The sequence below is a fragment of the Bemisia tabaci genome, chromosome 1 (genome assembly GCF_918797505.1).
Source record: "Bemisia tabaci chromosome 1, PGI_BMITA_v3".
NCBI classification, from domain to species: Eukaryota; Metazoa; Arthropoda; class Insecta; order Hemiptera; family Aleyrodidae; genus Bemisia; species Bemisia tabaci.
The window spans coordinates 14,443,243-14,467,758 of NC_092793.1; the positions used below are offsets into that span (position 1 = coordinate 14,443,243).

A 24,516-nucleotide genomic window follows, 5' to 3' on the forward strand; every position below is an offset into this window, starting at 1 on the left:
TTTTTTAAAAATTTTCCTGTTATGTACTGGAGAATTTTGTTGTATGACATCAAAGTACATTGTTTGAAGACCATCTCCTCCAAATTCTAATGCATTTGATCTATTAGAAAGCTCACAAAGGTAAAATAACGAAAATGACCCATTTTCGCATGAATTTCTTATCTTAAGTCGGTCCTACAGTGTACGCGCGAGCGTTTCTAACGCGGTCTCTAAATTCAAAATGCTTAATTTCGCATCTTGTCTAGTGCTCTATTCTGCCGTGCTAAGGAAGAACGCCGTATGAACATCCGAGAGTTGCCAAATTTGCTTCGATAAAACACATGCATTTTTGATGACAATTATTATGCACATTTTTCCTCGAAATTTCCAGATATTTTAGATTAAATGGCGTACCTACCTACAAAATTGTCTGAAAATTTTGGAAAATATCATTCGCAATTTTCCCCGTGAATTCGGTTTTTATTAGAGGAAACTTGGCAACGTCTGAAGGCTAATACGGCGTTTTTCCTTAGCACGGCAGTATTACACAGTTGAACTATTCTTTTAAAATTTTGCGTTTGAGTAAATTTTGTAGCGTTGAAACGGGGCTACGTTTCCTCGACCAGTGAATTGCGAAAAGGCCTATCCCTAGTGGACTTGAAAACAACCGCAGACTCAGCTCTCCGGAGGGAAATTCGGCCGCCAACAAGCGAGCTGTGATGAATAGCCGACAGCCTTTAAACTACGCTCCACAGTGGAGGCGTTTAACCGTGGTCAGGTATTACACAAAGCTTAAGAAAACTGTTATTCCAGGAGCTGCGACCCATGGAGCGGGGGTTGTGGGGGAGGGGCGACTTTTCGGACCGCTGCCCGCGTTTCCGGCGCTCTTGCGCACCGTAAGGGGGGGGGGGGGGCCGCAGCGCGCACCGGGGGAGGCTTTTCCCGTAGCATTGGGTCCCGGTTTCGTTAGCATTCCGACCGAAACTCGTACCCGGAGTGGTCTCGTCGATCGGATTTCCATTCGCGAAATCGCGGTTTTCACTGTCCGAAATCGCTCCGTCGCGTCGTTGAAATCTTCTCAGCACCCGACTTAGTTGCTTGATACCGACTTTCATAGCTTTGTGCGTCCGGGGTGATCAAGGGAAGGAACTTCAGCGTGCACACAAATCTCTCCCCCCCCCCCCCCCCCGGGGTCTTTCTCGTCACGATTGTTGATCGATTCATGTCGTTTTGACTAGCCGGGGTGAAATATTTCGAGTTCCCAGCCATGTTTTGGAATTTACGTCGGTGTCGCTTCACGAACGGAGCCGTTTCTTTCTTCAACTCCCTCAACAACAATAACAACAGCAACAACAATGCGGCGAGATCCAACAACACGAACAAAGGTAAACTCCCTTTTGTGCGTGTTCGCGAGTTGTGTGTCTGCATGCGTTCTTATAATTTTGGAAGCCAAAAAAATACAACAGAGATGATGCATTTTAGATATATACCGAATAGAGCGACACCAATTTTCGCTTCATTATGATTGACGAGGGGCACGTTTTAGTTCTCATCTTCGCATGACTATGATTGATGAATGCCAGACGTAGCAGTTTGCAGAACATGGTTTGACAGACTGGCAGGGGGATTTGGAGAAGTTATGGAGGGGCGAGCAATCGCCCAAAATTTTTCGAGTTGCATTGAAGAGTTGACATTTTTCTGTGGCTGTTCAATCAATTTTGATCGATTTTAAGGACTTTGTTGACATCTTTTGAATCCCCCCCCCCTCAGCAAAATTTACTTGCTACTCATGCCCCCCCCCCCCCCCCTCAATTGTACCTGAAATGACACCCTTGCGAACTAGCGCCTGTTTGCTGAAGGGATCGCGTAGCGTATCAATGCGGAGCTTACCTAGAAAAATAGTGTTGATCACTGGAGATAACTCTTTCATTGCGGAGAACCAGTATATAGTAGGTATGGGGTCTCCAAAATACTGCTCAGATCTTGCTCCAGTTTTGGGCCCCTTAAAGATTTACAAATCATTTTTCTATCAATTTCCCCGCACTCTCTGTTTTGGCATCAAAATACGTTTTTCACGGGGAGCAACTGAAAATGGTCTTGAAGTTACTGAAGTTTCGACTTCGTTTAAGGGTCAGGTTCTTATTATAAGAATATTTAGAGTGTACAAATTCATGAACAACGTGGGACGCTGGTAGGTGCTGACTAATGATAGAGACTTTATCAATGAATTGGATTGCATTTTGCAAAAGGGAACCAAAAGCATTGCGATGCTGCTAAGATAGTGCAAATTCATCCTTTGCAGTAAAATAACTGAAATCATGGAAAAATATGAAATTTACATGGTAATTTATGTCTTAGATTCACAGTTTTCAGCGAGTAAAATAGAAACTGTCAATGGATAATCAAGATTTTTTCCAAGACAAAAGAAGTTTCAAAATCTTAGCAACATTGCAATGCTCATGGTTCCTTTTTGCAAAATGCAATCCAATTGATGTTAAGAACATCTGGGAGGGATAGTAGAGCATATGAATGTTTTGGAGTTAGGAGTACAAGTCTTGAATCGATTAGAATCTCTACTTATCTTTTCAGTTTTTTACGACAAGAATGAAAGTTCTGATAGATCCTATTATTACAATGAGAATCACGTAACCATATGCTAGTAAGCATACTATCGAAGTATATTTTTGATAAATATATTTTGCATGACCATTTGAAAATCGATCATTATGTAGTGAAACATTGGTGCCCTACTCTACCATTCGAAAAGATATCGACTCGATTTTAATTCATTTTTCTCGACGAACAAGAGTGTGATCTATGTTGAAACCTAACCAAACAATTATTAAAATTGTTTTCATGTTTAAAAATATTAGCCGGCTATAAATTGTTGATCAATCCAATTTGAAACCATCGAAATTCCAGTAGATTTCGATTAATTTCGGTTTGATTAAATCAGAGAAACTTTCTTAAATTATTCTTTTGTTGAAATTTGAAAAAAAATGAAACAAATAACACTTACTCATGAGTTCAGCCGTATACATCAAACTTTAGATTCCGCTGCAAAATAATTAGACATTTCATACCGCTCGTTTAAAGTAGTCATACTGTCATGCAGCAGGCGAAACCTTTAACTCCGAAACCTACAAAATCATTGCGGGTATCGTTTCCATAAAATTCCCTTTAGTTTGTTTTCGGAAACAAAAATTGACAAGAATGTTCGTTTGATTGCCTTCCCCCAAGCATAGCTTCTTTTTACCATGGGGATTTTTTTCATAGGTTGATAAATTCCAAGTGCACAGCTATTGGATTTCCCCTTGATGATATCGTCACCTTTGGGTCGCCATGCGACGTTTCAATATTTCCGCCATTTTATTTGTTTTTCAGAGAATTGTTGGCGTGAGTCTGTTTGAAAATGTCTCTAAATTTTATCGGCGGCACAAAGAAAAATTAAGTGCAATTTTCGGACAGATTCAACTAACAATTTCTTTGTAAAAAATAAAGTGGCGGCGGAAATTTTGAAACGCTGCATGGCGCTTGTGATACTTTGGTCGGAAGATATGGATATGTATACCTCGGGAACGGAATCGCAAAGGATTTTGCAGATCTTTATTTCAAGGGCTTCAGTCTTTCATTTTCATTTTACCAAGAGCTGATTGCAGTTTAGAGACCACTGCAATGTTTAGTATTAGTGTAAGCTGCGCGGAAAGGCATGAGAGGCCAGGAAGTGTAAGGGAAGGCTCTAGGATTTATCGCCTCTTTCCTTTGCAAAGGGCGCAGCCAAGAGCATCATTTCCCGACTACATTTCAAGTGCCATTTCCGCCATAAATGTAGCGGTAAGCACGTGTTCCGGAAAACATTCACGATTTCGGCGAAGCTCGCATGGAGTATCAAAATGGAGGAATGCAATGGCACATGCTCACTTTTTTGTTAGGGAAGACAAGTTATATATTTCCAGGGTACGTGTGCCTAACATGGATTGGGCGGAACTCGATGGAAAGTAACCAGTCTACAGTAACTTAGTTCCGAGATGAATTTCATTTTCCTATGTTTAAATCCTGCACATATTCTTATTTGACGGCAGGAAAAAACTTTTAAATCAAATCGGGAGTTCAGCCTCCTGTTGTGAATTTTTGATTATTTAAGGTTTCATTTTACCGATTTTTTTTTACCTATTTTCTTTAAAAAAGAAACCTGCACTGAGAAAATACAGAATTCGATTGGTTCCTTTTTTGATTTGTCTTCCCTGTGCTATTTGACTGCAAAGTGGGACGTTAGGTCCTTTTTTGCGTATATTTCTTAACGTCATATTGAATTGATTGAAAGAAACAGTCTTGACCGAGCCAAGAATAACGGAATTGACGTTTGAGTCAAGAAATTAAGAAAATGTAGGTTTTCAACGTGGATTTTTGACTGATTGAGGCTTTGAAGTGTCAACATGGTCTAAAGAGGGCAATCCAATGCTAATCAGTTATTCACCGACTTTAAACGTATAAATAGGCTTTGCGGGTCGGACTCCTACAAATAGAACGTTGTTAATTCTTTTCTATTTTTTCAGTTGATTTTTATTCAGTATTGTTCAGTTCTGTATTTAATTTTTTTCATTGAATTGTGACCAATCGATCACAAACCGAGAATAAAGTATGTGTACTTACCAAAATCTACACAGTTTTCAACAGTCCATCTACTATTTTCTACTTTTTACAGGAGGGCACACGTGCTTATGATTTGTGTAGACAATGAGTAAAATCGAATATGGTAGATTTTTGGGATTGTGTGAATCAAATACAACATTGCATGACCTGAGTCGCCTTGTGAAGCGCATACGTCGTTTTTACAAAAAATGTCTCGATTCTATTTGAATATTTCTGAATAAAATATTCCGCTCAAACAAATCAGCGCCCCTCCTCTCCCACCGGCACTTGAAATAAACGAGACGTCTGGTCCGACCGAGAATTGAAATATGGAAATGCGCGGAAACAGGAGAAGGGACCTGTTTTAATTAATTTTCATCTCGATTCCGAGGGGATGCTGAGCCGAACGACGGGATTATTACTATTGAAACTTTGTCGAATGATTCTCATAGACCAAGTTCCATCTCAGAATGTAATTTGTCCATCGAGGCCGTTCGACAAACGCTTGATCTTCGAGATACGTATCTGACCCGTGTTCGAAACTCACAGGCACCAACGCGCCAAATGCGCCTAAGAAATCGGTCACGGCGCCTAAAAAATGAAGACTCTGCGCCAACGTGGCCTCTAAATATTGCCCCCCCCCCCAAAAAAAAAAAAATAAAAAAAAACACCTAATTTTTCTATTAGGTGATTTTTCGAGATTTCCCCTAAGTTATACAGTCACTAGTTCTGTATCTAAAACATCTTGAATGTAACTTTTTACTGAATTTGCCATGATATATAGGCAAAAAGTCCATCTGGCCCCTAAAACATATTCCATGGCCCCTAAAAATCGAGCTCGATGCGCCACATGGCTCCTGAAACTGAAAGGTAAGTTTCGAACACTGTATCTGACCACTGTCATGGAGTCGGAGAATAGGAGGGGCTCATGGTTTTAGAAAAACGCAACTCAAAGGAAGAAAAACAAATTTCCTTTTGAGTTAAACTTTACAGTTATAGTGGTCCTTAACTTAAGGTAAGTTGGGCGCATTTCTGCCTAACGAAATCAGAGACAGGTGGGAAAGAAGGGGTGTGCTCGTTAGTTGATGGCCATAAGAATGAATGGGAATCTATAGATATTGATACACCTTATATCTTTGTCTATCAATTTCAATGAGAAGTCCGCAGGTCACAATGGAGATAGTTCGTTTTGATTTAAACACTACCCATCGACAATAACCCTCAAAGCAGTCAAATCGTTGATATCTCTATGATCTTTTCTCGGAGTTTCAAGACGAGATAAAAGGAGAGGGAGATGAATTACGCTGCGGTCATGCCCCTCGGCCCTGATCTCCGAATCCTCAGCTTGTCACGTTGAATATCAGCTCGCCACGATGACGCCAATGGGATTTAATCGGCCAAAAATAAATATCAGCCGCTTAATCGGCCGTTGACACGGCGGGAAGTAGCGAGGAAGAGTTTAGATACAAAGGAACTCGTCGGGAGGTAAAGTTGAGACAATAATTTTGATGGCTGATTGAAATCGTCAGTAATTTATCTCGGTTGCCGCGTTGCAGGCCTCCTGTAATTCCTTATTTTCTACGTGGGAAACTATCAAACGTCATTTCTGGTAAACTTCGGTGATTTTTAATCTCTGTGTGATAAATATTTTATTATCAAGCCATAATGTTTGTTGGGTTTTCTTTGAAAAAAATAAAGCCTGAGCAGAGATTTTGAAACTCTGCAACCGAGATACGCATTTTTGCAGTCTCACCGTCGAATAACTAAATGGATTGCATTTTGCCAAAAAGGAAGCAGAAGCATTGCAATGTTGCTAAAATTGTGCATCTTAATTCTTTTGTCTTGGAAGAAAAATCTGAGTATCCATTAACAGTTCCTATTTTACTCGCTAAAAACTATAAATTTAAGACAAAAGTTATTATTTAAATTTCATATGTTTTCATGTTTTCAGTAATTTTATTGCAAAGGATGAAAGTGCACAATCTTAGCACCATTGCAATGCTTCTGGTTCCTTTTTGCAAAATTCAATCCGAATAGGACGTTACCAGATTAGGCCTTTTTTGAGAGAGCCTATCTATTTCACGATGAATTCGGTTCGAATAGAGACAAAAATTAAGTGAAAATTGCACGTCAGAGAGTTCAGACAGTATAGCCTTTGGCAGGCAGAACATATTCCCTTTGATCTTTTTAAAATATGTCCGCCCAACTGAACCAAGTGTATAAGGGAATTTCATTTAGCGTATATTAAACCTTTACGAAGTATAAACATGTCTGAAACTTTGGAATTTATTAGAATTTAATATTGTAACCACCAATTTTTCATTTTTTTTATCATTCATATATTTACAGATTTACCTAGGCAGCTTTAAAAGGTTGTTCGGTTATCAGCAGGTTACCTCCGTTTATAAACGTATTGTCATGAAATTTTTGAATCAGGAACACCATTTACGCCAAATGTGGGGAGGGACACAAGTTGTCTGAAGGACCTAAAATTTCGGGAGGGGAAGTGTTAAAAAAAATGAAAGGAACGCCGCACAAAGGATCGAGTCAATTAGAGAGGTCGGACACAAACTTTTTAACTAAAACTGTAAATTTTTATGTTTATTTCGACACATTTTGAATTTCAAGGGGTGTGCCCAAAAGGAAATTCCACGAGAAAACCAATGGAACCACTTTTAGAACCTCAAAATTTTGTGCAAACGAGTTACAAGCGAGTTTCAAGTTTCAACATTTTGTCCCACCCCACCTATTGACTCGATCCACTGTGCGCTGTGAGAAAGATCGAAGTTTATACCAGTTCGCAAATAAAACGTCAATTTTGAAGTGCAGGGAGGGAGGGAGGGGGAAAAAACGACGACGAGAACGACCCTGTATCAATTAGTAAGTTGACTCTCATTTCCTTTGAGTGAATCTGACACATTTTCTCCGAATGATGGGGCACACGATGATTTGTCTGTTAGTCACGTAGTTCCTGTGTATATATATAAAAGAAAGAGAAGAAACTCGCTGCGTCCGCGCAGGCTCGAGACCTCGCTCCCCTGTGCACTACCTTCACTTTCCAGCGCGAAGGAGACCTCTGAAATTGCATAAATTCTATTTCGTGCTTTTAATTCATTCCGCGAGTGCACAGCCCAATAACGGGTCGGCGGAGCGCATAGTTGCCAGATCGTGCCGAGAACTGAGGGCTTTCCCCCCTTGATCCCATGTGAAATATGCTCATTTTATGGCGTAACCTGGGACCCGCGACGACGCGAGAGCGGGAAAGTGAAAAAACTGAGGCGGCTCCGGCCGAGGCTCAGCCGCGGAGAAGCGCAAATAAATCGGGCTCTGCGCCCGCGATCCCGCTCATCCTGCGGTGGAACCGCTCCGCCTCGCCCGGCAACAACCGCGCAACTCCGCCGGGAACCCCGCGGAGATGCGTCGTTTCTCCGCGGCGAGGCAGCATTATTGCCCGCGCCCGTAATGCCTTGGGTAAACACAGATACGCTCATTCCAGGGAGCTTTTTCCGACGTTTTTAGGGAAGTTTCCGGTGAGAAAGCTGTGCGTCGTTGCCTTCGCCGAACAGCTTCGCGTTATTCGCGCCTCGGCGTCCTCCTCGGGAACGGCGCACCATTCCACGACGCGGGGCTCATAAAACAATGTGGATGAGAGTCTGCTCCTCGAGAGGAATTTCAAGGAGAAGTCATGATTGGTTTTGTTTTATAATAATACGTGAGGGGAGATTTGCGACGTTGCGATATAAAATGCCGATGAAATTCTTTTCCTTGATCCGATTCAGCTTCCATACTATGCCGCGATCGATGGCCAAAGTGAAAAAATGCGTAACTTCTTTACAATGTTTCAAAAGCTCTGATTCATGCTGCATTTTTCTGTGTAAGAGAACTGATCAATATATCTTATCGAACCAATACCACCTACCCATACTTTCCAGCGCAAAGAGAGGTTAGGAACCGAGCGGTAAAGAACAGAATACATGGCATCTTTTGGGGACTGCTGAAACGAGTGAGTGTTCGGAATGAAAATTACATGCAAAAATGCCACTACAACTTTAATTTCAAACGCGCACTTGAAATTGAAGGACTTAAAAGCATTAATATTTCGTAAAAGAAACATAAAACTTCACATAACTGGAAGCTGGCCCAGGTGAGACAGTCTGACTATCATTATGATTTGGATGCTTGATTTACTTAAATTTCCCACGATACTCTCATTTAAGACAATTAATTACTTTAGTAAACACTTACCTCTACGCAGAACGAGTATTTCCAAAACAATTACTTTCATCTTAACATTGGAAGAATAGCCGTTTCTCTTTACCGAGGATACCTAACCTCCTAGCTTATTTTTTGGCGGTGAAAGGTATTAGGTGAGGTGGTAGATGGTATTGATCGAACCCTAATGTGTTTAAAAAAAGAAAGAAAAAGAAACTTAGGCATGTTAAAAAACGCTGCCGGATTACGTTTTTTCTATCCTCGGCTTCACGTATCCCTTGAAGCACCATGCACTAGAAATGAGACAAACGAAACCAACAAAATATGGATAAATAGAACATGGGCCAGGACACGCGTTGAAGACGGCGCAGAGATACAACTATTCGTGCTTGATGAATGTCCGTGATGCATCTGCAAAATTGAAGGCGCTACGGCGCGCGGCGTGAACTCGCAATGCTCAGCTATGTGCTGCGGATGAAGTGTCGCTCAGACTCGGGAGGAAAGTTAAAAAAGAAGCCCGAATACGTCTCTTCTATCTGCGGCTATGTTGACATGGGATTTTTTTTCTTTTTTCAAATTATATTTCCGTTGCCCTTTTAAAGGATTCGTACTCCGCTTCCTCAAGTTTAAAAAGTTGCTTGGAGTAAATTACTAAAATGAAAGATCTTTGAAATAATGAAGTCTTGGGTGACACGAGGGATACTATCAATAAAGTTCAAATCTGGACTGAAACATTCTCCTTAGTTGTCACTCGTTATTCTGTCACTGTTCATCAAATGAATTGAAAGTACATTTAAGGGGTCCTACTGATAAAAGAGTCCACCAATTCCACCTGTTGATATTTATGTGATTTTGCGCGTGATGCGAGGAACTATGCGGGGCTTGATGATTTAAATGGACGTAAAATCCCTAAAATCGAAAATGAAGAGAGTAAAACGGACGACTGTTTTAACTTTTTCCACAGAATATGGGCACCCTGAATAATTTATTTCATAATGAAAACAGCACTCATTTAAGCATTTTATTTTCATTTTTAGTTTTTCATCTGTAAATTCTTCATTGATGTTTTAATTTCAAGATTTCTCAAACTGAAAGCCTTTTCCAAAAATTTGCCTCGTATTTTTCGCATCAACTATATCTCCATTCAGGCGTATTCATTCTGAGAAGGACTCCGTAGAAACGAATCAAATCGGAAGAAAACTATCAGATACGCAATCGTGCGCGCATACCGCATAGTCTCTTTTAATTTTATTAACAGCTTCTTTCAGCATAAGTATTTCCATATGATCGTTACTTTTGACTTCTTTGCCCTTTAAATTTTTCATTTTTTATCGTATTTATAATTATTAGAGATCTATTGGATGTGCCATTATAGTTTATTCTCTGACATCAGGAAATACTCTTTGAATGAGCTCGCTGCCCCTAAATTCTCGACCGGCAATTTCTGACCTAAGACCATTTTGTACGCAGAGCGCCGCGGAGCGGCCATTGGGATTGGCCGTGTAGTGGCCTAGGGGGAGGGGGGGGTGGAGGGCTCAGTATGTACAGTTCACGAGTCTTTCGACGCGAAAAAGTCTTGAAACTTTTAATTACACGTCTCGTATCCGCCATGTAGGTCTAAAGTTAAAACACGAGCCTTTCACATTTTCGTTAGCGTTGGGTTGGCTTTAACGTGTTTTGTTTTGGCCGCGGACGGACGGGATAACGAAAGGCAGTCTTGGTGAACACAGGCTTTACGACGAGAGATTAACATAAATCGTTGTTACGGCTTCAAACTTTATTGTCTTGACTCATGCTCTGAGCGTATAGTGCTCATGTTATTCATCGCGCTATTTATATTTTCCCTGCAAGCTCGGAATTATGAAGGTTACCAAGATTCGCTAATCCATCTGTCGACTGCTTCCAGTTACTCTTGATCCTCGTGATAGGGGTAGCTTGTTTTGAAAAGTTGCTAACCCGGAGTTTTCTGGGATAGAACATTCGTTTTCGGGAGGAAATATAAATACTTCACCTTGAAATTTCCCGAGACGCTACTTTAAATTATGATCAAATGCCCCCAAAAATGTAAATGAAAAACCCTAATTTTCTTGGAAATTCGCAATTTATTACACGAATGAGGAGACATTTGGCAACGCTCAAGTCCTATTAAGGTTTTCTTTGTCGTGAAATGGAGCCGAGAAGGATTCTTTCAGAAGTAAAAGCACAAGAGGGAACAGAGTGAAGAGAAGGAAATCATTGGCGATGCAATCTGCAAGGAGAGATCTTACGTCAACATTCACAAACTCAATATTTTGACTTGTTGGCAAGGAGGAAATTTTGACGGTTTATCCGAGCCCAAGTTATTGAAAAAAGGACTTAACTGCACGCAGCTATTGTAAAATGAAAAAATTAAACGCGACATGACAATTATAAAGCCAAATGGTACTCGGCTGTCCTAGTTGGCTGAAACGCTCTCGTTGAGAGGAAAACATGGAAAAATGGATGGACTAATTTGCAAGTAAATGGAAATGTAAATTGATATTATATTACGCTGGAAAAAGAGCGAAACGAGGGGTGGGCCAAGCAGGAAAATTGACGTAAAAACTCACTTTAAAAAAAGACCATTGGTTCGGCTGGATTTGTTTTCGTCCGAACATGACATCACACACTTCCGATAAGTGAGTTTGCTTCTTTGTATAACTAGTATGTTCCTATCGATAGATTTTTTGTTCAGAGTTTTAACTAAGGCTGTGTCCCATTATGGTCTTATTCATAGTTGCTCCTTTAACACCTACTCTCCTGGGGAAGGCCCCATAGGACCTAAATTGTGCTTAAGAGAGGGTTAAGGACACGTTGACTTAGCAACATAAAAATCAGAAAGTTCTTGATAATTTAGTAAAATTTAACAATCTATCTTTGTAACTGGGTCCTCATAATGTCGCTCATCTGACGCAAAAACGTATCGCAACATCCACATGAACCTTAGAAAGCCTAGAGTTACGGACCCGAGGGCTCATGTAACGATAATTGAGGTACGCCCTCATGTCTTAGGAGTGACTATAAGACATCCTCAAGAAACAGGTATACTGACTTTTAATTGCCACTGCAAGAAATACAAAATTCAAAAGGAAATCCTTTGCAAGTTTGGCTAAATTTAAGGAAAGTCCCTACCTTCCTAGAAGTTTTTCTAAATCATGGCATTTTTTCTTTTGTACTTGATCATTTCGATCCTTGCGAGGCTTTATTTCCGATGTTAAACCGTTAAACTTTACTTGATTTCCGTGAAAATGTTCCTCTCTATCGTACCACGCTAAAGATGTTGCTAAATTTCCCCTGTTACGATGTGGGAGCCGGGAAACTGTGTAAGGAACGACTGCAAAGCCAGCCCCAGCCCTTGATCCAAGCGATTGCTGTCAGTACACACTTCATTGAGAAGTGACAGGCGTTATTTTCGCTGTGTCACCGACTATTTGGCTCCTTGTAAATTGCTCATGCTCCGATGACGAATAAGAGGATTCATCTATGTAAATAAATGGACCACATTTTGCAATTAGGAGCTATAAATTCTGGCCCAGTTTAAAAACAACGTATGTACCATTAGTCTCCCTATGCTCACAAGTGTTTTTTCTGATGAGCCAGAAATTGTAGTTCCGAATTGCAAAATGCAGTCCGAATGCACTACTTTTTGGAATGAGGAACTACAATTTCAGACTCATTTAAGAAACAACGCATGTGTCATTTGTTTCCCCACGTAGATAGGTTCTCCTACGGATGAGCCAAAAATTGTAGTTCCCATTTCAAAATGTAGTCCACCTGATATTATAACGAGGAATTTTTCTGTGAATAATCTCAAAGGCTCTTAGAAAATCATACGAAACTTAGCGTATTATGTTGCAAGTTGCTCATTATCCTTTCGGCATTACCCTCGTGATCGTCTCATCTACCGTGCTAAGTAATATGAACCCTAGGATGTAACCAACTTTCCCCTAATGAAACACAACTTTTCTTCCGATTTCTCAACGAATTCTATTTGAAATTATTTTAGTTACAGGTGCAATTATATGACAATTCAATTACAATTTTCTTGGACGTGTCTGAAAACTTCGAGAAACTATTTATAGCTCGCCTCAGACATTCTCATTATATCAAAGTAGATTTGGCAATAGTAGAATGCTGTCATGCGACGTTTTCCCTTAGCACGGTAGCGCTGCAATTTATGAACGGCCCCGCAGGTGGTCCACTATTCCACGCGCGGTGGCTGCGGTGTTGTTTTAGGGACGGAGCCTCGAGTCTCTTCTTTGAGCTCACGTACCCTGACCAAGACGTAGGTGGGGACAGTGCAAAGGAAATGGAGGGTTCGTGTGTAGCCTTTGCTTCACTGACAAGATGAGAAAGGTTGCAGTCGGCGTGGCGGCAGGGGGCAGTCCAGGGGGTGGGGTGGAGTTGTGGTGGGGGATGACATTGAAGCGACTCGGAGCGACCGCGAGGTTTCCGGCGTGAAAACTGTTGCGTCAACGCAAGAGCGAGGAAACCTTTTGCCCCGCGGTCCTCGGGTCAGTTCTTTTTCACACCATCAAAATCTAGAGTCCCCTCATACTGAGAGTTAAGACAACACCCTCTCATGGAGTCACAAACGGGAATAAACATTACACAAATTGAACGTCTTTCGTAATCTTTGATCGGCTCATTCTCAAATTCCTTTCTCCGTTCTTTCGCTCATTCCGTTTGTCCCTTGTCGAACCCGTAATTCCTCGGTCCATTCCAGATTATAATCTTTGCAATTGATGAAAGTGTACACGGAAAAAACAAGGTAGTCAGGAGTACCAGAAATGGGCACTCCCTACTAGCGTGCGGTAGCGAAAAACGCGCCAGCTACCCTGCTGGTTGTCTAAACTGCCGTGCGCCGGTAGACCCAAGGTAGTCATCTCAACCACCGTGGCAGTAGCTTCAACTACCGGAAAATAGTTGAGACAACTACCGTGGTGGCCACCGTGACTGCCACGGTAGTTGTCTCAACTACTTTCCGGTGGTTGAGACGACTACCTTGGGTCTACAGGCGCACGGCAGTTTAGAAAACCAGCAGGGTAGCTGGCGCGTTTTTCGCTACCGCACGCTAGTAGGGAGTGCCCATTTTTGGTACTCCTGACTGCCGTGTTTTTTCTCGTGGGGAGGGGGGGGGGGGCTAGGGTGCCCATTAATACATAATGTCGAGATATTTAATGAAAGGGGAGGGGGAGAGATGATTCCAAATTTCCCTCAATAGAGGAAAAGATCCTAAGTACCCTCTGGAAGAGATGCAAAAATCCCCGTTGGTCCTGCTAAGACCAACACGGATTTTTGCATCCCTCCCAGAGGGTACATGGGATATTGTCTTCTATTGAGGGGAATTTGGAATCATCTCTCCCCCCCCCCCTTTCATTAAATCTCTCGACTTCATGTATTAATTTGCAATAATAAAGTCACATTGTTTATTTTAATATCTGAGAGAAATTTAAATGAAAAATGAAGAGACCTCCCTCGGTCACTATTTGAGGCTAAAAAAGACATTCGGACCTTCAAAAGCGGGGCTCTTGTGTCATAATTTTGAAAATATTTAGTCAGACAGCACAGCAAATTTTAATCAAAATCGATGCCATGAAGCCTAAAATTTAATTTGGAAAATGATCTGGTGTTAGGCATGAAAAACAGTGCAGGGAGAGAAAAAGCTGGTTATTAATTTTTCCTAATTTTCCTTGAATTCATTTTTTTTTTTAAATTCCCAAGTAACTTCAGTTCCTCCCAATTTTGAATCGCTGATCGGTCGTTGTAGGTGCATATGTTGAAGGCAAATAGTCAAATCAGGCATTTGGTTGAATGCCTAGGCAAATGGTCAAATATTTTCACTTAGACTGAAATTCTGATTATTTTACTAACTGTAGACAAAATAATGCTCTGATCATGTGGGAAGGAATTCTCTGTAGAAATTTGCTTCATACAATGATAAATACCTGAGTTATTTCTAGTCCTAGATTGCACATTTATCTCAAAATACACAGCATTTAATAAAATAAACTTATTTCACAATTTGGACAGCTGAAGAAATGTGAGGAGCATTTTTGAATAGGAAAGGCAATAACAGTCTGTACTTTAATGGATTTTCACACTTTAAATATTGGAAATTCGAGAGGTCTCTGTGAAAACATAAGAAACCTCGCAACATCTGAAAATTTGACTATCTGCCTAGGTATTTGATAAAATGCCTAATTTGACTATTTGCCTTTGACACATACACATCTCTCTAAACAAGAATTAAGCACGATTGAAAAATAAAAAAAATACCTCATTAGGTCTAGGAGCAATGATTGGTTCATGCAAGGAACAGTATCTCTATTCAAGTCAGTGAGAAAACTTGCTTGAAGAGAACTGATTAAAGATCACTCTCATGAAATACAAATACAAATTCTGCATACACCATTTTAAAACTTAAGTATCAAGAAAGGTTTACAGAACTGCACAACTTATTATAATATCTAGTTCTTGTTAGAATATGAAGTTGGATGAGCATAAGACATTCAATGTAGGTATGCTAAAACTAATTCTCTCTGCGAAGAGCACTAGAGTCGTTAATAAAATAAAATGTGAGAACATCCTGATCGGTCACAATTGCAGAGAACATGGATAGTGTTGAAGCGGAGAATAAAATAAAACACTGACTCACCAGACAATTTTTGCGATTGAATCAGAAGGTATGAAGTTTCTGCAGAGTTGGATGTGAATCTCTTGAGTACACTACACTTTCTGGTTTTTTTTTTTTTCATTCGCCTTTCATTAAATAATAGATGCACCACTGATTTTCATTTCAAAAATTATAAGATGAAAGTCCATATGTAGAGGTAACATGCATTTAAGCAACAACTCACTGTGCGCGCACCTGACAATAATTGCACAATCTTTAAGGTAAGAGCGTAAGCTTAAGCAGTGAGGCTGCAACTATTGGGTGAAATAGATGAATCAACACTGCTAAATTTTCAAACAAATACTGAGACTGCAAGATGCAATCAGCTGAGTAATTTGTTTAAAAAGTCATACAGCTATCAATTACTTTTTAAGGAGGAAGATGTTTTGAGGTTATACCGATGGGCTCATGTACCTCTCTGAATCAGACTCCTATTAAATTCAGGAGAGCAGGTTCATCAAACAAGAAAACTAACTGAAAAGAACAAAGGGGATTACTGAAAACTGTAGGTGGGTACCTGAGAAACATATGTACTTCAATTGTTAGACAAAATCATTGGAACGAGACAAGCTGGATCTGTGACGTTCGGTTACGTGAGAAAAGCACACTCTGTAGAACTGATTCGGAAGAAGATAGTCTCCTTTTTGTATAGATACGTTAACATTCTCACTTCGTTACCATGGCTTTGGAAGAAATAGAAATCACAAATTACAACGAGTGTCGAACTTGATCCTGGAGGCACAAGGTTGATGAAACAAAGAGGTGCCTAAATGGACGTTCCTGAGTACTTTAAGTAACTGATAAGCTATGAGACACACAATTCGGAGTTTCAAATACAAAAACTCAGCACTGTTTTTTAATTATTCAGGGATATTAGAGTTGATTTGAGATAAAATGAAGCATTCGACACTGCACATGCACAAGCGTGGCTGATAACAAAGGAGGATGATCACAGAGAACAGAATTGATAGACGGTGCACATTTCTCACTCACCCAGCTCCAGCTGTCCAAATGTTGCCGGCTCGGACCACACGCGGCAAATTCAAATATCATTATACTTATATGCACTTGTGATTGAAATTATTCACTCCATTTCCACGATCGGATTCAAAGCCCACGCCATTCTCACGCGTGGAAAGCTGGCCGTACCCGACGCCATTTTAATATGAACTAAATTGTAACGGAAATTTTGAAGGAGGGCAGCACACGCGAGGTAGTTATTACAACCAGCCGACAGCAGACAACCCAGGAAAACGTATTAGCCACCGCACGGTAGTTATGTTTACCTGAGCGGGTTCGTCACCTGCACTGGCACTCTGGTAGTAGCACCCAGCACGTCGGTTGCAATTACCATTTCGCCAACTACAACCGTGAACTGTCCCCCTAACAACCTTTTTTTTTTCCGTGTAATCTTCATTCCCGTTTGTGACACTGTGGAGGCCGAAAATACGGTAACCAATCAGAAATGGATTCATATTGTCTTAACTCTCATTATAAAGGGAGGATATCAAGGACGCCAAGTTCTTCACAGCGTCTTGTTTCACGTTGGATATCTCCCGAAGAGTTCAGAAATTTTCAACTTGAAATATTACAAACAAATATGACATTTACTCTTAAGGGGCAATAAAGCACAAAAACATAGCCCGAATATACGAATAAATAAGGAGGGAATTAATACATGGGTAAACAAGGCTAAAACATTAAAAGCACTAAGAGGCAGGACGTTTGGAGCTGTTATCAGCTGATTTTCAGCTGCAAAAAATACAAAAAAAAAAAAAAATCGATTATTTGAATCATTTATATTAATCATTTATTTTATTTTTTTGTGTTTTTCGCAACTGAAAATGAGCTGGTAACAGCTCCAAACGTCTTGCCTCTTAGTGTTTACAATGTTTCAGCCTTGTTTACCCATGTTTTAATTCTCTCCTTATTTACTCTTAAGGGGCTGAATATGCAACCCGCATTCAAATACATAACCCGCATTCAAATACATCAGATCCTTCAGTTTCATTTTGCGTGCCAAAACTTCCAAATTATCTTGAAGTATTTCTTATTAACTAGGGGCTCTCAGGAACTGATTCTTCCGTACACTTTTCCTGCATCTTCCAATTCAACTATCTAATGTTTTTCTCTGAGAACGGAACTTTGGAAGTGAATTGAATCGACTGAAACCAACATTTTTGCCGTGTAAATCTCATCGCAGAGCCGAGAGGTTATTAACTTTGTCCTAAAACTACAACGGTGCGAACCTGATTTGAGTTGGTGAAGTGCAGGTTTCGCTTTATGCCTGTTTGAGTGAGAGCTTTGTGAGACACTTCTCACTTAAAATCTCTTGCAATTCACTAGCGGTGCGGATACGAAACTTTTTTTTAACGGTACCTTTTCCCACGAATGTCAATGGATTCAATCGTTCTTCGTAATAGCATGAACTCCCACTATTCCTTTTAGATCAATCCATGTCCTCTGAGTGGGTCAGAGCTAGAGGCTGAAAATAAGAGTTTCCGTCTCAAGGCGACAGGCCTTGACGGCATGAGCTGTTTTTAGCCGAACTCTTTAGGGGGGTATATATTTCTCCGCCTATCGCACAATGAGCATTGTAAATTATTCACGCGCAGTTTGTTCCTCCGAGTTTTTCCGAGGAGGCGTCTAATTTAGGGCAGTAGCGAGGTTCGAATGGTCGATTATCGATATTTCCCTTTGAAGCTATGGTGAAGGGTCGATTATTCAGGTTTTTGTTGCGAATACTCTGTATATTGATCCTTTTTCATGGGATTAAATTAGTACGTTGCCTTAAAGTGCCAGAAAAGGGCCAAATTCTACAAATCGTAATTCAGTTTTGCCACTTTGGGAGGTCAAACAAGATGATATTTTAAGTGTTTTGAGTCGCAGAGGCATTTCCAAAATGGTAGCAGATCCAAGATGGCGGCTATTCAGGGGAGCATTTAATGCAAAATTAAACGTGTTTTCATACTAATGGGCCGATTTTAAGCGCTCAGCCGATAGGCAGCGCTTTTTGATTTCGACTTGCCTCTGAGTACTAGTATACTAGTGCTAATGCGTTTAAATGGCGCACCAGCTCATCGATGTGTAGGCTTTTTTGGGGGGGGGGGGGGTCCATTTTTAAAATAAATAAAGCTGTGAAAACTGTATTTTATGCTTTTAACGTAATGCGCAGGTAGTTTCGATCGTTTGTCTATAAGAAAATTTCTTAGCGGTAGAGTAATTCTTATCGAAATTGATCGTTGAACTCAAATGAAGCCTAAAAAAACGCGCCTGATGAGCTCAACGGTGAGCTCATTTTCGGGAAACAAAAATACGCGTTTATGGTTTCCTTGGTAACCTTTGTTTGCTATCAGCTGATGTTTTATTTCCATTTCCCAGCCAAGTCGACGGAGTTTATACGTCCTTTCTTCATTAAATACATTTACTAACACCTGAGCAATACAACAGTATTAGAACTTTCCCGCTTGTTTAACTTTCTATGGCTTCTTTCAAAAATGAGGAGCGAATATTAAGCGCCATAAGAGACTTGATTCAAACTTTGCGTCATTGATAATTTAAAAAAAGTGTATGTTGGAAAAAAGTCCTACGTACCTCTGCGCCCGTTTAACCGATTTCTACGGAACTTTGGCACATGTCAATTTGACGCACATAATGGCCGCAAAAAGTTAACTTGCTTATCTTAACTTCTTTCTCTCAATTAGGACAGTCGGCACTGTCAACACCACCTACTGTCCTTGACATGATGAACGAACTTCTGGCGGGATAAAAAATTCAGACTTCCAACATTTAGTGAATATGGGGCTGAATACTCCATTTTAACCCGAAATTTCATATCAGGCTCTTAATTCGTGACACATACTCATCTTTTACATTCAACGTATGCATATCAAGTATAATAACCTGCGAAGTCAGCACATCAGGACTCCACTCTTCGTAGGTCGCGGTCGGATCAATATAAAACGCCTTCAATTGCGTGTGATACTGTGCAACGCACCGGAGTTTAAATAGTTGTATCCTTAGGTTGGAACCTAACTCGAGTAAAATGCTCTGCCAAATCAGGCCTGTCAACCTGCTAACTGCTGTATTTCATGTTACCTAGCGTTATCAGTGTCCATTATTGCCGTGACAAAATTTTATGATTTAAAACGAAAAAATTAGCATCATTAATGTGGTGGACGAATGAATCTCACTTGAATAGTAACCATTTTTAAAGACGTTCTTAGTTTTTTAGCGCGTCAGACATGCTCTTATATCCATTTTTATTTACGAGAAAATCGAATCTTCAACAATATTTCCGCAACTCAAGTGTTACAAGATGGCGCTCGTGGCCTGAAATGCTGTCTCGGCTCTTGTCCGATCAATTTTCGTAATACTTGGTACCGGGGAATATTTTTTTAAAATCATTCGTTCGCAAATGTGCGGTACTGTCCCTTCGTCATCGTTTCACAGATTTTGAAACCATCTGCCTCTAAATCAGGTAATGAATGATGAAAAAAATGCCAAAATTTAAAAAACCACATCTTTCCACCTTTAGAATGTCCCATAGCGACTCTTTCATACACTTCGGGCGCGCCTGTTCGAGAGGGAAATGAGGGACTTCAATTTTACGGTAAACTTTTCCATTTAAGTTTCCTCTGCTGTTTCATTATTTATTCAAAAGTTCTCATAAACTAGAATCGTGAGCTGTGGGCTGCTCACGAAATCTTGAGCCTGAAGGTGAAAAGGCAGGCTCATTCAAGCCACGTGGTGGGCGCCAACTTTACTTCTTTCGTGAGACATTTTTTTACCTTTTCACCGCAAGTCTCTAAATTAAACACTTTAATTATTCCTCTTCAACTACTTCATTTTATCATCGCCTTATAATCATCTGGGAGGCGTACTCTCGCGAATGATAAAGGAAAAAAATGATTCTGATCGAATTCAATGGAAAAGAAACTAATTTTCTCTCCTTTCATTCTAATAAACATGGGGTATGCCTCTTTGTTTGATGTTAGCAGACGCCTCCGGAATGTCAGTGATTGATCGATAACTATAAACAAAGAGATCCCTTGGTTACCAACAATGCAGATCCGGCAAATTACCAACATTGTTTTTTTTCCATTTAAACCTATGGAAATGTATCAATTCTTGGAAGGGCCAGGTGCTCCGACAAGAATCGATTATTTACCGTAGGCTTAAATGGAGGAAATCCGGCGTTGCCAAATTGCTGGATCAGCTTCTGCCAACAAAGAGTGGTTACTTTTGACGTTAGCAGTGTATTCTAGAAAAAATGCTTGATTGGGTTCCTCCTGGGAGGAGACGAAGGGGACGCCCAGTGAGAGGGTGGCGACAGGGGGTAGTAAATGAAATGAGGGAGTGTCAATTCCCTCATGACCTGTGGAAAGACCGAGTTTTGTGGCGATTAGGCGTCGCACAGCGCCAAAGAGCGCTATAAAAGCGATTCATGTATGTATTTCAAAAGTATTCTCATAAATGGTTTTACTGCAACAATTTCGTTTTCGTGATACATTTTAAAGGGAATACTAAATCTTATGAAGTTCTAGAAAGCAAGACCCTCTACCAAGAGGAAGCACTGTATTGAAAAATAGAAAATTAAACACTCGAAGATTTAACGAGGATAGAATAAACTGCGATAGGGGCTCTTCGTCATAATGCGCCAATACTTAAACCTGACCTTATCCGACTATAAATTGGACTACATTTTGCAATTAGGAACTATAAATTCCGGCCTGGTTTAAAAACAACGTATATGCCATAAGTTTCCCAATTCACATAAGTGTTTTTTCAGATGAGCCAGAATTTATAGTTCCAAATTGCAAAATGCAGTCCAATTCTGATTAATCGCATGAAAAACCTGTTTTTTTTGTCGCTCTGGTAAAGTATTGTCATTTACTAACCACCGGGTTAAGTTCGGTCAAATAGTGTAGATCGAAGGAGATAAAACCCGTATTTGGGTAATTTAATCAGATGTAAGGCTACAGATTATTTTCATGGTTTTCTATATAATGTCGTGTAGTAGTTATAACGATGTCATCAACGTAAATCTGAGTGTCTCTTATTTTGAATAAAAAAGTAAAAACGTGGTTAGAGGTCATAGAGCGCCTTAGAGAGGTTAAAGGCGCACGTCTAAAAATTAGTATTTTGACGAGAGATGTGTCGTGTTAGGAAATTTTTTTGATGGCCTTAGCTGGAAATTTCAAGCCGGGCCAAATTGACCCAACCATCTCTTCGGGAGGAGTTATTTGTGGCGAATGAGGAGGGAGGTTGGGGTAGGTAGCGTCGGCATGTTACGAAAAAGATGAAAATTTCAAAAAAAAGTAATTCCTAACCTTCACTGAAATAGGAATAACGTAGATAATACTTAAAAAATCTATCAAAATCAATTTATTTAAATACGGGGCAACATGACACGATTTGGGACTTAGCTTTCAAAAAAAGTCTAGGGCATTTAAGGGTTTAAATTAATCCAACGAACAATAATGCTTAGAATTTTACTGACTGCAACTTTTATTATGGAAAACTCGTTTCGGTCTGATATTTTTGAACAAGGAGATAGACTTAGGAGAGCTCGATAAACTAGTCTAATATTTTCTCTTCACCACGATATTAGGAAGTGGAAGAGCCTTCTGCGCAGAAATGGTGATTGAAAACTTTGAGAATGATCCCCTTTTCGCCCTAAAATATCGCAAGGCACGAAAATCCGATTGGATTTACAAAATTGACGCGGGATGGAAGTTATTATCCCCGTTGTGAACTCGTTTCACGGGGAGTTTAACAACTTAAAAGGTTTTCAACGTGAAGGCCTCTTTCTTTCCCAAGACTACTGCTAGAATCTGTTCTCCTCTTGAGCAACAAAGACGCGGCAGTCCAATGCGTGCCAATACCGGTAAATAGGGGACCAGAATTTTGAATTCCTAAACAATGTTTTACATTTCTTTTTTGAGGTATACATTCCATCATTTCATTGGATACTTAAATGGTTTTCAAAAAAATTCCGACTTCCAACATTTTGTTAATATGAGGATGAATACTTTATTTTAACCCGAAATTTCATATCAGACTCTCAATTCGTTACACTAATATATGAAAATGACTCATCTCTTACATTCAACGTATGCACAGCAAATATAACCTTCGAAGTCAACACGTCAGGACTCCACTCTTCGTAGGTCGCGGTCGGACCAATATAAAACGCCTTCAATTGCGTGTGATACTGTGCAACGCACCGGAGTTTGAATAGTTGTATTCTTAGGTTGGAACCTAACTCGATTAAAATGCTCTACCAAATCAGGCCTGTTAACCTGCTAACTGCTGTATTTCAAGTTACACGTGTTTCAAGTATTCACGATAGTTCATGTGATTGAATTCGAAAAAAAGTTGAGGTGTAAAGTAGTGTCTTCCTCTCCTTGGACGCAAAATGTTACAGATATGTATTATATTGTACTTTCAGAATAATTGTTTGTATTGTGAGTGGGATAATTATAGTGGCTCATTGTTAAACCCTATTACACGCTGGGCCCTTATTTTTTGGCCCTTGGCGGAAAATAAGCCCTCTTGAAGAAATTTAACCACAAAAAAGGTTTTAAAACGACTTTTCATGGCTCGATTTGAATACAGTGGAGATTCTCTCGTAGCCACTCACAAGTCGCGAGAAACATGAGAATGTATATCTGTGGCGTTGTATGCTTTGCGATATATCTGATATAGATTGATCTGTCATTTAAACCTATATGGGAAAGGATCGATAAAGAAGACGTTCGCAACAAACACCTTAAAAATTGATTCTTTACCAAAGCTTCAAATGGGGTAATGTCGATAATCGATCATTCACGCTTTGCCACTGATATTCATTAGTTGAGCAGGATACTCTCTTCATCGGGAGAAATTGGATGCCGCAATCACACACTGAATGTGGGAGCTGAGTATGCGGATTCCATTGGCCCGATGCCTGAATTTTGCGCGTGTCTCGCAAAATTCAGCAATGATTCTTAGCGACCATCGGATAATGTCGGATTTGTTTGAACTATTCGAATAGATTTGATACACATCTGGATGAAAATAACTAGAGTTTTCGAAATTTCAGCTGTCGAGCGATGACTGCTATATTCAGCTACCGAATTCAGCGTGTGATTCCGGCATTAGAGTACCCTACGGTTCCGATCGATCTAACCGAAAGTTTAGTCAATCCACCAAGTTTTTTCTGGTTGATCCGACCGAATGAAAGTAAATCAAAGTTACCTCAACGAACCATAAACACGGACATTTTTAACTGTGAATGTGAGACTCGTCACCAGGGCCTCTGCCTTGACTGTTCCTGAGTGAATATTTTATTAACTCCGGTCCGCACACGTACAAAACTTGGAGGAGAAGATTATCGTAGCAGTTCTTCCGGGCTTCTTCCTCCTCATTTATTTGTATTAAATCTTGACACCCAGTGTCTCGCTCCAGGAAGTCGCACGGAGTAATTGGATTAATGCTCTCTTGGGTGTGATTAAACAAGCTGTGCGCGGTAATTTAATTTTTGTTTCTCTCTAAATCAACGGGCGAAAGGGACTAAATTAATTGGCCCTTTTAATTAAAAAATACGCACTTTTCATCTGTGTTGACCTCCGCCGGCCCTGTCCCGCAGTTTTTTCGACGGAAAGTTACTTTGGCCTCCTCCTGCCTTTGAGACTTTGATCCGCTTAACTCGGACGAGCGCGGATTGTAGATTGAGCGGGCAACGTCTGGGCACGAAATTAATGTTGGCGGGCTCGGCTCAGCCCCCTTCAAGGATGACGGCAGACCCGACGCCCGACGCACCGCGCACCGAGCAGGTTCCATCCAATGTTTTGCCCCGATGATTTATCGTCTTTGATGAGGCTCGCCGCACACTGGATCCAGTCAATAGGAGAGCTCGCACAAAATTTCGAAACTTTAAACGCTCATAACTCCGTTTATACAAAACTTTGAGGTTCTAAAAGTGGTTCCATTGGTATACTCGTGAACTTTTCGTC

At 40.3% G+C, this 24,516-nt stretch overlaps 1 protein-coding gene across 1 annotated transcript in view; it reads left to right on the forward strand.

Annotated features, from left to right (window-relative positions):
- Nucleotides 1-939: 939 nt before the first annotated feature.
- The window catches only part of LOC109039624 (uncharacterized), a 257,088-nt gene continuing 233,511 nt past the window's right edge, over nt 940-24,516 (forward strand). Inside the window, exon 1 of the mRNA XM_072296642.1 lies at nt 940-1,364. Within this exon, the coding sequence (XP_072152743.1) occupies nt 1,247-1,364 (118 nt within the window). The 5' untranslated portion in view covers nt 940-1,246. The remainder of the gene's footprint in view (nt 1,365-24,516) is intronic.